General features: G+C 44.9%; 1 protein-coding gene across 1 annotated transcript in view; it reads right to left on the reverse strand.

Moving 5' to 3' along the window:
* The window catches only part of LOC124018371 (glucagon receptor-like), a 42,655-nt gene that overhangs the window by 17,071 nt on the left and 9,605 nt on the right, over positions 1-15,979 (reverse strand). Inside the window, exons 6-9 of the mRNA XM_046333654.1 lie at positions 14,581-14,749; positions 13,850-14,009; positions 11,956-12,016; positions 3,650-3,719 (exon numbers count right to left, since the gene is read on the reverse strand). Of these exons, the coding sequence (XP_046189610.1) occupies positions 3,650-3,719; positions 11,956-12,016; positions 13,850-14,009; positions 14,581-14,749 (460 nt within the window). The remainder of the gene's footprint in view (positions 1-3,649; positions 3,720-11,955; positions 12,017-13,849; positions 14,010-14,580; positions 14,750-15,979) is intronic.

Below are 15,979 nucleotides of genomic sequence, written 5' to 3' on the forward strand. Positions count from 1 at the left end.
ATGACTGGAATGAGTAGGTGTGTCTATACTGACTGGGACTATAGATACATGACTGGAATGAGTAGGTGTGTCTATACTGGGACTATAGATACATGACTGGAATGAGTAGGTGTGTCTATACTGTCTAAACTGACTGGGACTATAGATACATGACTGGAATGAGTAGGTGTGTCTATACTGGGACTATAGATACATGACTGGAATGAGTAGGTGTGTCTATACTGTCTAAACTGACTGGGACTATAGATACATGACTGGAATGAGTAGGTGTGTCTATACTGGGACTATAGATACATGACTGGAATGAGTAGGTGTGTCTATACTGTCTGGGACTATAGATACATGACTGGAATGAGTAGGTGTGTCTATACTGGGACTATAGATACATGACTGGAATGAGTAGGTGTGTCTATACTGTCTAAACTGACTGGGACTGTAGATACATGACTGGAATGAGTAGGTGTGTCTATACTGGGACTATAGATACATGACTGGAATGAGTAGGTGTGTCTATACTGTCTAAACTGACTGGGACTGTAGATACATGACTGGAATGAGTAGGTGTGTCTATACTGTCTAAACTGACTGGGACTATAGATACATAACTGGAATGAGTAGGTGTGTCTATACTGTCTAAACTGACTGGGACTGTAGATACATGACTGGAATGAGTAGGTGTGTCTATACTGTCTATACTGGGACTATAGATACATGACTGGAATGAGTAGGTGTGTCTATACTGTCTAAACTGACTGGGACTATAGATACATGACTGGAATGAGTAGGTGTGTCTATACTGTCTAAACTGACTGGGACTATAGATACATAACTGGAATGAGTAGGTGTGTCTATACTGGGACTATAGATACATGACTGGAATGAGTAGGTGTGTCCATACTGTCTAAACTGACTGGGACTATAGATACATAACTGGAATGAGTAGGTGTGTCTATACTGTCTAAACTGACTGGGACTATAGATACATGACTGGAATGAGTAGGTGTGTCTATACTGTCTATACTGGGACTATAGATACATGACTGGAATGAGTAGGTGTGTCTATACTGTCTAAACTGACTGGGACTATAGATACATGACTGGAATGAGTAGGTGTGTCTATACTGTCTAAACTGACTGGGACTATAGATACATGACTGGAATGAGTAGGTGTGTCTATACTGGGACTATAGATACATGACTGGAATGAGTAGGTGTGTCTATACTGGGACTATAGATACATGACTGGAATGAGTAGGTGTGTCCATACTGTCTAAACTGACTGGGACTATAGATACATGACTGGAATGAGTAGGTGTGTCTATACTGGGACTATAGATACATGACTGGAATGAGTAGGTGTGTCTGAACTGGGACTATAGATACATGACTGGAATGAGTAGGTGTGTCTATACTGACTGGGACTATAGATACATGACTGGAATGAGTAGGTGTGTCTATACTGACTGGGACTATAGATACATGACTGGAATGAGTAGGTGTGTCTATACTGTCTAAACTGACTGGGACTATAGATACATGACTGGAATGAGTAGGTGTGTCTATACTGACTGGGACTATAGATACATGACTGGAATGAGTAGGTGTGTCTATACTGACTGGGACTATAGATACATGACTGGAATGAGTAGGTGTGTCTATACTGGGACTATAGATACATGACTGGAATGAGTAGGTGTGTCTATACTGTCTAAACTGACTGGGACTATAGATACATGACTGGAATAAGTAGGTGTGTCTATACTGTCTAAATTGGGACTATAGATACATGACTGGAATGAGTAGGTGTGTCCATACTGGGACTATAGATACATGACTGGAATAAGTAGGTGTGTCTATACTGTCTAAACTGACTGGGACTATAGATACATGACTGGAATGAGTAGGTGTGTCTATACTGTCTAAACTGACTGGGACTATAGATACATGACTGGAATGAGTAGGTGTGTCTATACTGTCTATACTGTCTGGGACTATAGATACATGACTGGAATGAGTAGGTGTGTCTATACTGGGACTATAGATACATGACTGGAATGAGTAGGTGTGTCCATACTGTCTAAACTGACTGGGACTATAGATACATAACTGGAATGAGTAGGTGTGTCTATACTGTCTAAACTGACTGGGACTATAGATACATGACTGGAATAAGTAGGTGTGTCTATACTGTCTAAATTGGGACTATAGATACATGACTGGAATGAGTAGGTCTGTCCATACTGGGACTATAGATACATGACTGGAATGAGTAGGTGTGTCTATACTGTCTAAACTGACTGGGACTATAGATACATGACTGGAATAAGTAGGTGTGTCTATACTGTCTAAATTGGGACTATAGATACATGACTGGAATGAGTAGGTGTGTCCATACTGGGACTATAGATACATGACTGGAATAAGTAGGTGTGTCTATACTGTCTAAACTGACTGGGACTATAGATACATGACTGGAATGAGTAGGTGTGTCTATACTGTCTAAACTGACTGGAACTATAGATACATGACTGGAATGAGTAGGTGTGTCTATACTGTCTGGGACTATAGATACATGACTGGAATGAGTAGGTGTGTCTATACTGGGACTATAGATACATGACTGGAATGAGTAGGTGTGTCTATACTGGGACTATAGATACATGACTGGAATGAGTAGGTGTGTCTATACTGGGACTATAGATTTACATTTACATTTACATTTAAGTCATTTAGCAGACGCTCTTATCCAGAGCGACTTACAAATTGGTGCATTCACCTTATGACATCCAGTGGGAAAGTCACTTAACAATAGTGCATCTAAAACTTAGGGGGGGTGGGGTGAGAGGGATTACTTATCCTATCCTAGGTATTCCTTAAAGAGGTGGGGTTTCTATACTGTCTAAACTGACTGGGACTATAGATACATGACTGGAATGAGTAGGTGTGTCTATACTGGGACTATAGATACATGACTGGAATGAGTAGGTGTGTCTATACTGGGACTATAGATACATGACTGGAATGAGTAGGTGTGTCTATACTGGGACTATAGATACATGACTGGAATGAGTAGGTGTGTCTATACTGTCTAAACTGACTGGGACTATAGATACATGACTGGAATGAGTAGGTGTGTCTATACTGTCTAAACTGACTGGGACTGTAGATACATGACTGGAATGAGTAGGTGTGTCTATACTGACTGGGACTATAGATACATGACTGGAATGAGTAGGTGTGTCTATACTGACTGGGACTATAGATACATGACTGGAATGAGTAGGTGTGTCTATACTGACTGGGACTATAGATACATGACTGGAATGAGTAGGTGTGTCTATACTGTCTATACTGACTGGGACTATAGATACATGACTGGAATGAGTAGGTGTGTCTATACTGTCTAAACTGACTGGGACTATAGATACATGACTGGAATGAGTAGGTGTGTCTATACTGTCTAAACTGACTGGGACTATAGATACATGACTGGAATGAGTAGGTGTGTCTATACTGTCTAAACTGACTGGGACTATAGATACAGGCTGGAAGGGAGAGGGAGAGGTAGAGAGCGAGAAGGGGCTGGAGAGAGATATAGAGATCCGGTTGGAGAAGGCCTTTGAAAGACACCAACCAAAAGGGTACTTACCACAACTGCTAACAGTATAGGAGAACGTATGATCCACCAGTACTGCATGTTGATATTCTGCTCCCAGCACCTGTCAAACAGAGGACCACAGCACTGAGGATAACATACAGACAGCACCTGTCAAACAGAGGGACACAGCACTGAGGATAACATACAGACAGCACCTGTCAAACAGAGGAACACAGCACTGAGGATAACATACAGACAGCACCTGTCAAACAGAGGGACACAGCACTGAGGATAACATACAGACAGCACCTGTCAAACAGAGGAACACAGCACTGAGGATAACATACAGACAGCACCTGTCAAACAGAGGACCACAGCACTGAGGATAACATACAGACAGCACCTGTCAAACAGAGGACCACAGCACTGAGGATAACATACAGACAGCACCTGTCAAACAGAGGACCACAGCACTGAGGATAACATACAGACAGCACCTGTCAAACAGAGGACCACAGCACTGAGGATAACATACAGACAGCACCTGTCAAACAGAGGACCACAGCACTGAGGATAACATACAGACAGCACCTGTCAAACAGAGGACCACAGCACTGAGGATAACATACAGACAGCACCTGTCAAACAGAGGTACACAGCACTGAGGATAACATACAGACAGCACCTGTCAAACAGAGGACCTCAGTACTGAGGATAACATACAGACAGCACCTGTCAAACAGAGGACCAGCACTGAGGATAACATACAGACAGCACCTGTCAAACAGAGGGACACAGCACTGAGGATAACATACAGACAGCACCTGTCAAACAGAGGACCACAGCACTGAGGATAACATACAGACAGCACCTGTCAAACAAAGGGACACAGCACTGAGGATAACATACAGACAGCACCTGTCAAACAGAGGACCACAGCACTGAGGATAACATACAGACAGCACCTGTCAAACAAAGGGACACAGCACTGAGGATAACATACAGACAGCACCTGTCAAACAGAGGGACACAGCACTGAGGATAACATAGAGACAGCACCTGTCAAACAGAGGGACACAGCACTGAGGATAACATACAGACAGCACCTGTCAAACAGAGGACCACAGCACTGAGGATAACATACAGACAGCACCTGTCAAACAGAGGGACACAGCACTGAGGATAACATACAGACAGCACCTGTCAAACAGAGGGACACAGCACTGAGGATAACATACAGACAGCACCTGTCAAACAGAGGACCACAGCACTGAGGATAACATACAGACAGCACCTGTCAAACAGAGGTACACAGCACTGAGGATAACATACAGACAGCACCTGTCAAACAGAGGGACACAGCACTGAGGATAACATACAGACAGCACCTGTCAAACAGAGGGACACAGCACTGAGGATAACATACAGAGAGCACCTGTCAAACAGAGGAACACAGCACTGAGGATAACATACAGACAGCACCTGTCAAACAGAGGGACACAGCACTGAGGATAACATACAGACAGCACCTTTATACCTCTGTATACAAGGCTCAACACAGCACTGAGGGGAAAGAGAGAGTTTATAGTAGGGTACTATAGTACAGTAACCCTAAGAGAGTTTATAGTAGGGTACTATGGTACAGTAACCCTAAGAGAGTTTATAGGAGGGTACTATAGTCCCGTAGAGAGTTTATAGTAGGGTACTATAGTACAGTAACCCCAAGAGAGTTTATAGTAGGGTACTATGGTACAGTAACCCCAAGAGAGTTTATAGTAGGGTACTATGGTACAGTAACCCTAAGAGAGTTTATAGTAGGGTACTATAGTACAGTAACTCTAAGAGAGTTTATAGTAGGGTACTATAGTCCTGTAGACAGTATGAAGTAGGGTACTACAGTACAGTAACCCTAAGAGAGTTTATAGTAGGGTACTACAGTACAGTAACCCTAAGAGAGTTTATAGTAGGGTACTATGGTACAGTAACCCTAAGAGAGTTTATAGTAGGGTACTACAGTCCCGTAGACAGTATGAAGTAGGGTACTACAGTACAGTAACCCTAAGAGAGTTTATAGTAGGGTACTACAGTCCCGTAGACAGTATGAAGTAGGGTACTATAGTACAGTAACCCTAAGAGAGTATGAAGTAGGGTACTACAGTCCCGTAGACAGTATGAAGTAGGGTACTATAGTACAGTAACCATAAGACAGTATGAAGTAGGGTACTACAGTCCCGTAGAGAGTATGAAGTAGGGTACTACAGTCCCGTAGAGAGTTTATAGTAGGGTACTACAGTACAGTAACCCTAAGACAGTATGAAGTAGGGTGTAATAGTCCCGTAGAGAGTTTATAGTAGGGTACTATAGTCCCGTAGAGAGTTTATAGTAGGGTACTATAGTACAGTAACCCTAAGAGAGTTTATAGTAGGGTACTATAGTCCCGTAGAGAGTTTATAGTAGGGTACTATAGTACAGTAACCCTAAGAGAGTTTATAGGAGGGTACTATAGTCCCGTAGAGAGTTTATAGTAGGGTACTATAGTACAGTAACCCCAAGAGAGTTTATAGTAGGGTACTATGGTACAGTAACCCCAAGAGAGTTTATAGTAGGGTACTATGGTACAGTAACCCTAAGAGAGTTTATAGTAGGGTACTATAGTACAGTAACTCTAAGAGAGTTTATAGTAGGGTACTATAGTCCCGTAGACAGTATGAAGTAGGGTACTACAGTACAGTAACCCTAAGAGAGTTTATAGTAGGGTACTACAGTACAGTAACCCTAAGAGAGTTTATAGTAGGGTACTATGGTACAGTAACCCTAAGAGAGTTTATAGTAGGCTACTACAGTCCCGTAGACAGTATGAAGTAGGGTACTACAGTACAGTAACCCTAAGAGAGTTTATAGTAGGGTACTACAGTCCCGTAGACAGTATGAAGTAGGGTACTATAGTACAGTAACCCTAAGAGAGTATGAAGTAGGGTACTACAGTCCCGTAGACAGTATGAAGTAGGGTACTATAGTACAGTAACCCTAAGAGAGTTTATAGTAGGGTACTACAGTCCCGTAGAGAGTATGAAGTAGGGTACTATAGTACAGTAACCATAAGACAGTATGAAGTAGGGTACTACAGTCCCGTAGAGAGTATGAAGTAGGGTACTACAGTCCCGTAGAGAGTTTATAGTAAGGTACTACAGTACAGTAACCCTAAGACAGTATGAAGTAGGGTGTAATAGTCCCGTAGAGAGTTTATAGTAGGGTACTATAGTCCCGTAGAGAGTTTATAGTAGGGTACTATAGTACAGTAACCCTAAGAGAGTTTATAGTAGGGTACTATAGTCCCGTAGAGAGTTTATAGTAGGGTACTATAGTACAGTAACCCTAAGAGAGTTTATAGGAGGGTACTATAGTCCCGTAGAGAGTTTATAGTAGGGTACTATAGTACAGTAACCCCAAGAGAGTTTATAGTAGGGTACTATGGTACAGTAACCCCAAGAGAGTTTATAGTAGGGTACTATGGTACAGTAACCCTAAGAGAGTTTATAGTAGGGTACTATAGTACAGTAACTCTAAGATAGTTTATAGTAGGGTACTACAGTCCCGTACACAGTATGAAGTAGGGTACTACAGTACAGTAACCCTAAGAGAGTTTATAGTAGGGTACTATAGTACAGTAACCCTAAGAGAGTTTATAGTAGGGTACTATAGTACAGTAACCCTAAGAGAGTATGAAGTAGGGTACTACAGTCCCGTAGACAGTATGAAGTAGGGTACTACAGTACAGTAACCCTAAGAGAGTTTATAGTAGGGTACTACAGTCCCGTAGACAGTATGAAGTAGGGTACTATAGTACAGTAACCCTAAGAGAGTATGAAGTAGGGTACTACAGTCCCGTAGAGAGTATGAAGTAGGGTACTACAGTCCCGTAGAGAGTATGAAGTAGGGTACTACAGTACAGTAACCCTAAGAGAGTTTATAGTAGGGTACTATGGTACAGTAACCCTAAGAGAGTATGAAGTAGGGTACTATGGTACAGTAACCCTAAGAGAGTATGAAGTAGGGTACTACAGTCCCGTAGATAGTTTATAGTAGGGTACTATAGTACAGTAACCCTAAGAGAGTTTATAGTAGGATACTATAGTCCCGTAGAGAGTTTATAGTAGGGTACTATGGTACAGTAACCCTAAGAGAGTATGAAGTAGGGTACTACAGTACAGTAACCCTAAGACAGTATGAAGTAGGGTACTACAGTCCCGTAGATAGTTTATAGTAGGGTACTATAGTACAGTAACCCTAAGAGAGTATGAAGTAGGGTACTACAGTCCCGTAGAGAGTATGAAGTAGGGTACTACAGTACAGTAACCCTAAGACAGTATGAAGTAGGGTACTACAGTCCCGTAGATAGTTTATAGTAGGGTACTATAGTACAGTAACCCTAAGACAGTATGAAGTAGGGTACTACAGTCCTGTAGAGAGTTTATAGTAGGGTACTATAGTCCCGTAGAGAGTATGAAGTAGGGTACTATAGTACAGTAACCCTAAGAGAGTATGAAGTAGGGTACTACAGTCCCGTAGATAGTTTATAGTAGGGTACTATAGTACAGTAACCCTAAGACAGTATGAAGTAGGGTACTATAGTCCCGTAGAGAGTATGAAGTAGGGTACTATAGTCCAGTAGAGAGTTTATAGTAGGGTACTATAGTACAGTAACCCTAAGAGAGTTTATAGTAGGGTACTATAGTACAGTAACCCTAAGAGAGTTTATAGTAGGGTACTATGGTACAGTAACCCTAAGAGAGTTTATAGTAGGGTACTATAGTCCCGTAGAGAGTTTATAGTAGGGTACTATAGTACAGTAACCATAAGAGAGTTTATAGTAGGGTACTATGGTACAGTAACCCCAAGAGAGTTTATAGTAGGGTACTATAGTCCCATAGAGAGATTATAGTAGGGTACTATAGTACAGTAACCCTAAGACAGTATGAAGTAGGGTACTATAGTCCCGTAGAGAGTTTATAGTAGGGTACTATAGTACAGTAACCCTAAGAGAGTTTATAGTAGGGTACTATGGTACAGTAACCCTAAGAGAGTTTATAGTAGGGTACTATAGTCCCGTAGAGAGTTTATAGTAGGGTACTATAGTACAGTAACCATAAGAGAGTTTATAGTAGGGTACTATAGTCCCGTAGAGAGTAGAGAATTGAGAGGTAAGGACCGTAAGAGACAGTTGATCTTCTTGGGGATGTTCTCCTGTCCTCTGAGTGTAATCATCTCGGTTCTAAGTGTTGGAAGCTTAACGTTCCATTACACATCACAGGAGGTTTCCTGCATTACACATCACAGGAGGTTTCCTGCATTACAGGAGGTTTCCTGCATTACACATCGCAGGAGGTTTCCTTCATTACACATCACAGGAGGTTTCCTGCATTACACATCGCAGGAGGTTTCCTGGTTTACACATCACAGGAGGTTTCCTGCATTACACATCACAGGAGGTTTCCTGCATTACAGGAGGTTTCCTGCATTACAGGAGGAAACTAACCTACTAACCTGCCTGTGTTCAAAACAGACATTCCCGTCAACCGCTAAATGTTTTTTGGTCACAGCTTTTGACTATAAATCTTCTGCTAAATTGACCAAGATCCTCCAAGGAACACTGCAGGGATTTTCACTTGGAGAGAGCAGGCTGTCTGACCTCTCAATTCCTTGTCTCTAAAAATATAGCAGGTGTCATCAGTCATGCATCATTGCATCGCCAGTAGTACTACTCAGAACTGGCTTGAACCAGTAGTACTAGTCAGAACTGGTTTGAACCAGTAGTACTACTCAGAACTGGTTTGAACCAGTAGTACTACTCAGAACTGGTTTGAACCAGTAGTACTACTCAGAACTGGTTTGAACCAGTAGTACTACTCAGAACTGGTTTGAACCAGTAGTGCTACTCAGAACTGGTTTGAACCAGTAGTGCTACTCAGCACTGGTTTGAACCAGTAGTACTACTCAGAACTGGTTTGAACCAGTAGTACTACTCAGCACTGGTTTGAACCAGTAGTACTACTCAGAACTGGTTTGAACCAGTAGTACTACTCAGCACTGGTTTGAACCAGTAGTACTACTCAGCACTGGTTTGAACCAGTAGTACTACTCAGAACTGGTTTGAACCAGTAGTACTACTCAGAACTGGTTTGAACTAGAGGTTCTATCACCAGTAGTACTACTCAGCACTGGTTTGAAACAGTAGTACTACTCAGCACTGGTTTGAACCAGTAGTACTACTCAGCACTGGTTTGAACCAGTAGTACTACTCAGAACTGGTTTGAACCAGTAGGACTAGTCAGAACTGGTTTGAACCAGTAGTACTACTCAGAACTGGTTTGAACCAGTAGTACTACTCAGAACTGGCTTGAACCAGTAGTACTAGTCAGAACTGGTTTGAACTAGAGGTTATATCACCTGTAGGACTAGTCAGAACTGGTTTGAATCAGTAGTACTAGTCAGAACTGGTTTGAATCATTAGTACTAGTCAGAACTGGTTTGAACCAGTAGTACTACTCAGAACTGGCTTGAACCAGTAGTACTAGTCAGAACTGGTTTGAACTAGAGGTTATATCACCTGTAGGACTAGTCAGAACTGGTTTGAATCAGTAGTACTAGTCAGAACTGGTTTGAACCAGTAGTACTACTCAGAACTGGCTTGAACCAGTAGTACTAGTCAGAACTGGTTTGAACTAGAGGTTATATCACCTGTAGGACTAGTCAGAACTGGTTTGAATCAGTAGTACTAGTCAGAACTGGTTTGAACTAGAAGTTATTTTGTTTATTTGTATCACAATTTCTCTCCTGTCACACACATTGGGTCAGGGACATATTGGGTCAGGGACCTATTGGGTCAGGGACATATTGGGTCAGGGACATATTGGGTCAGGGACCTATTGGGTCAGGGACATATTGGGTCAGGGACACATTGGGTCAGGGACATATTGGGTCAGGGACACATTGGGTCAGGGACACATTGGGTCAGGGACACATAGGGTCAGGGACACATTGGGTCAGGGACATATTGGGTAAGGGACACATTGGGTCAGGGACACATTGGGTCAGGGACACATTGGGTCAGGAAAACATTGGGTCAGGGACACATAGGGTCAGGGACACATAGGGTCAGGGACACATTGGGTCAAGGACACATTGGGTCAGAGAAACATTGGTGAGGGAGAGAGAGAGTGACACATTTGTGAAGGCACTCGTACACCGGGAGGGCCCTCACTCACTCATGCAGGCACTCACTCACTCATGCAGGCACTCACTCACTCATGCAGGCACTCACTCACTAATGCAGGCACTCACTCACGCATGCAGGCACTCACTCACTCATGCAGGCACTCACTCATGCAGGCACTCACTCACGCATGCAGGCACTCACTCACTCACTCATGCAGGCACTCACTCACTCATGCAGGCACTCACTCATGCAGGCACTCACTCACTCATGCAGGCACTCACTCATGCAGGCACTCACTCACTCATGCAGGCACTCACTCATGCAGGCACTCACTCATGCAGGCACTCACTCACTCATGCAGGCACTCACTCACTCATGCAGGCACTCACTCACTCATGCAGGCACTCACTCATGCAGGCACTCACTCATGCAGGCACTCACTCACTCATGCAGGCACTCACTCATGCAGGCACTCACTCATGCAGGCACTCACTCACTCATGCAGGCACTCACTCACTCATGCAGGCACTCACTCACTCATGCAGGCACTCACTCATGCAGGCACTCACTCATGCAGGCACTCACTCGCTCATGCAGGCACTCACTCACTCATGCAGGCACTCACTCACTCATGCAGGCACTCACTCATGCAGGCACTCACTCACTCATGCAGGCACTCACTCATGCAGGCACTCACTCACTCATGCAGGCACTCACTCACTCATGCAGGCACTCACTCACTCATGCAGGCACTCACTAATGCAGGCACTCACTCACTCATGCAGGCACTCACTCATGCAGGCACTCACTCACTCATGCAGGCACTCACTCACTCATGCAGGCACTCACTCATGCAGGCACTCACTGACTCACTCATGCAGGCACTCACTCACTCATGCAGGCACTCACTGACTCACTCATGCAGGCACTCACTCACTCATGCAGGCACTCACTCACTCATGCAGGCACTCACTCACTCATGCAGGCACTCACTAATGCAGGCACTCACTCACTCATGCAGGCACTCACTCATGCAGGCACTCACTCACTCATGCAGGCACTCACTCACTCATGCAGGCACTCACTCATGCAGGCACTCACTCACTCATGCAGGCACTCACTCACTCATGCAGGCACTTACTCCTCATTTTCATACAGGTATTTCACCATCACCCAGGGCACCAGGAAGATCAGAGGGGCACCTGCAGAGAGAATCACATTAAACACACAAAAACTAATAGACTACCTAACCCTGAGACTGACTATCTCTATAATATCTCTACTAACTAACCCTGAGACTGACTATCTCTATAATAGATCTACTACCTAACCCTGAGACTGACTATCTCTATAATAGATCTACTACCTAACCCTGAGACTGACTATCTCTATAATATCTCTACTACCTAACCCTGAGACTGACTATCTCTATAATATCTCTACTACCTAACCCTGAGACTGACTATCTCTATAATATCTCTACTACCTAACCCTGAGACTGACTATCTCTATAATATCTCTACTACCTAACCCTGAGACTGACTATCTCTATAATATCTCTACTACCTAACCCTGAGACTGACTATCTCTATAATATCTCTACTACCTAACCCTGAGACTGACTATCTCTATAATATCTCTACTACCTAACCCTGAGACTGACTATCTCTATAATATCTCTACTACCTAACCCTGAGACTGACTATCTCTATAATATCTCTACTACCTAACCCTGAGACTGACTATCTCTATAATATCTCTACTACCTAACCCTGAGACTGACTATATCTATAATAGATCTACTAACTAACCCTGAGACTGACTATCTCTATAATATCTCTACTACCTAACCCTGAGACTGACTATCTCTATAATATCTCTACTGCCTAACCCTGAGACTGACTATATCTATAATAGATCTACTACCTAACCCTGAGACTGACTATCTCTATAATAGATCTACTACCTAACCCTGAGACTGACTATCTCTATAATATCTCTACTACCTAACCCTGAGACTGACTATCTCTATAATATCTCTACTACCTAACCCTGAGACTGACTATCTCTATAATATCTCTACTGCCTAACCCTGAGACTGACTATCTCTATAATATCTCTACTGCCTAACCCTGAGACTGACTATATCTATAATAGATCTACTAACTAACCCTGAGACTGACTATCTCTATAATATCTCTACTACCTAACCCTGAGACTGACTATCTCTATAATATCTCTACTAACTAACCCTGAGACTGACTATCTCTATAATAGATCTACTACCTAACCCTGAGACTGACTATCTCTATAATATCTCTACTACCTAACCCTGAGACTGACTATATCTATAATAGATCTACTACCTAACCCTGAGACTGACTATCTCTATAATATCTCTACTGCCTAACCCTGAGACTGACTATATCTATAATATCTCTACTACCTAACCCTGAGACTGACTATCTCTATAATATCTCTACTACCTAACCCTGAGACTGACTATCTCTATAATATCTCTACTACCTAACCCTGAGACTGACTATCTCTATAATATCTCTACTACCTAACCCTGAGACTGACTATCTCTATAATATCTCTACTACCTAACCCTGAGGGTGCCTATATCTATAATAGATCTACTACCTAACCCTGTGGGTGACTATATCTATAATAGATCTACTACCTAACCCTGAGGGTGACTATATCTATAATAGATCTACTCAGGTAGACAAAATGCTCTGTCTTCTGGTATATAATGTGCTATGCTGCGACAAATACACAACCTCCACCCCCTCCTCTCCTCCCCCCTCCCCCCCTCCCCTCCCTCTCCTCACCCCCCATCCCCCTCCTCTCCTCCCCCTCCCAATCCTCCACCTTCCCCCTCCCCCATCTCCTCTCCTCACCCCCATCCCCCTCCTCTCCTCCCGCTCCCTCTCCTCCCCTCCCAATCCTCCACCTCCCCCCCCTCCCTCTCCTCACCCCCATCACCCCCCCCATCACCCCCCCCCCCTCCCTCTCCTCCCCCTCCTCACCCCAGCCGATACACAGGTAGATGTTGAAGTAGTTTCTCTCAGTGAACACGGTGATGACCAGCAGGTTGTGGAGGTAGATGCCTTCCACCAGCAGCCAATAGCTGTTAGCCATGATACTGTACTGCATCATCACCACGGCGATACGACACCCCACCGCCGTCTACAGGACACAACACACAGGAAAAAAAAAATGTTTCAAGACCTAACAAAACCCTTATAATCCTCCAGTATGGCTAAACAATGCTTCAGAGATCAAACCCTTATAATCCTGGTAAACTCGAAACACCCACCTTGTTGTTGACTGGCCACTTTACCTCACCCTGGTCAACTCAACTCAACACACCCACCTTGTTGTTGACTGGCCACTTTACCTCACCCTGGTCAACCCAACACTCCCACCTTGTTGTTGACTGGCCACTTTACCTCACCCTGGTCAACCCAACACTCCCACCTTGTTGTTGACCTGACTCTTTACCTCACCCTGGTCAACTCAACACACCCACCTTGTTGTTAACCTGACTCTTTACCTCACCCTGGTCAACCCAACACACCAACCTTGTTGTTGACTGGCCACTTTACCTCACCCTGGTCAACTCAACCCAAAACACGCACCTTGTTGTTGACTGGCCACTTTACCTCACCCTGGTCAACCCAACACTCCCACCTCGTTGATGAACGGCACTACTTTTGACCACGACCCTTTCAGACAAACAACAACAACAACAACACACCTCGTTGTTGACGAGCCACTCCACCTCATAGTCTGTAACATCCTGGTCCTGTCCGATGTTGACGCTGGGAGCCTCCAACATGGCGTCCTTTATCAGGATGGACAGAGCACGCAGGATGAAGGATGCAAACAGGTTCATGTGGATGTTGTTCCTCATACAGTGGAGCTTCCTGTAAGGGGAGGGGGGGGGCAGTGTGCATCCTGTTAGGGGGAATGTCAACTACAGCAGAGGTAATATAACAAAGATGAAAGGTTATGGAATTTGAATATGTACGTCTGTATGGTTACTGTCAATAGGTGGCCAAACAGTAAGGTCAGTGGAGCTACCTTGCGTCACTGACATGTCCATTCAAGGTCATGGTGGGTGGCTGAGAGGACATGGTGGGTGGCTGAGAGGACATGGTGGGTGGCTGGGAGGACATGGCGGGTGGCTGAGAGGACATGGTGGGTGGCTGAGAGGACATGGTGGGTGGCTGAGAGGACATGGTGGGTGGCTGAGAGGACATGGTGGGTGGCTGAGAGGACATGGTGGGTGGCTGAGAGGACATGGTGGGTGGCTGAGAGGACATGGTGGGTGGCTGAGAGGACATGGTGGGTGGCTGAGAGGACATGGTGGGTGGCTGAGAGGACATGGTGGGTGGCTGAGAGGTCATGGTGGGTGGCTGAGAGGACATGGTGGGTGGCTGAGAGGTCATGGTGGGTGGCTGAGAAGCATACACCTTTCTACCTCCATGAAGAGTGGTGGGTGGCTGAGAGGACATGGTGGGTGGCTGAGAGGACATGGTGGGTGGCTGAGAGGACATGGCGGGTGGCTGAGAGGACATGGCGGGTGGCTGAGAGGACATGGTGGGTGGCTGAGAGGACATGGTGGGTGGCTGAGAGGACATGGTGGGTGGCTGAGAGGACATGGTGGGTGGCTGAGAGGACATGGTGGGTGGCTGAGAAGCATACACCTTTCTACCTCCATGAAGAGTGGTGGGTGGCTGAGAGGACATGGTGGGTGGCTGAGAGGACATGGCGGGTGGCTGAGAGGACATGGCGGGTGGCTGAGAGGACATGGTGGGTGGCTGAGAGGACATGGTGGGTGGCTGAGAGGACATGGTGGGTGGCTGAGAGGACATGGTGGGTGGCTGAGAGGACATGGTGGGTGGCTGAGAGGTCATGGTGGGTGGCTGAGAAGCATACACCTTTCTACCTCCATGAAGAGTGGTGGGTGGCTGAGAGGACATGGTGGGTGGCTGAGAGGACATGGCGGGTGGCTGAGAGGACATGGTGGGTGGCTGAGAGGACATGGTGGGTGGCTGAGAGGACATGGTGGGTGGCTGAGAGGACATGGTGGGTGGCTGAGAGGACATGGTGGGTGGCTGAGAGGTCATGGTGGGTGGCTGAGAAGCATACAC

This window comes from Oncorhynchus gorbuscha, unplaced genomic scaffold, assembly GCF_021184085.1.
Source record: "Oncorhynchus gorbuscha isolate QuinsamMale2020 ecotype Even-year unplaced genomic scaffold, OgorEven_v1.0 Un_scaffold_489, whole genome shotgun sequence".
NCBI lineage: Eukaryota > Metazoa > Chordata > Actinopteri > Salmoniformes > Salmonidae > Oncorhynchus > Oncorhynchus gorbuscha.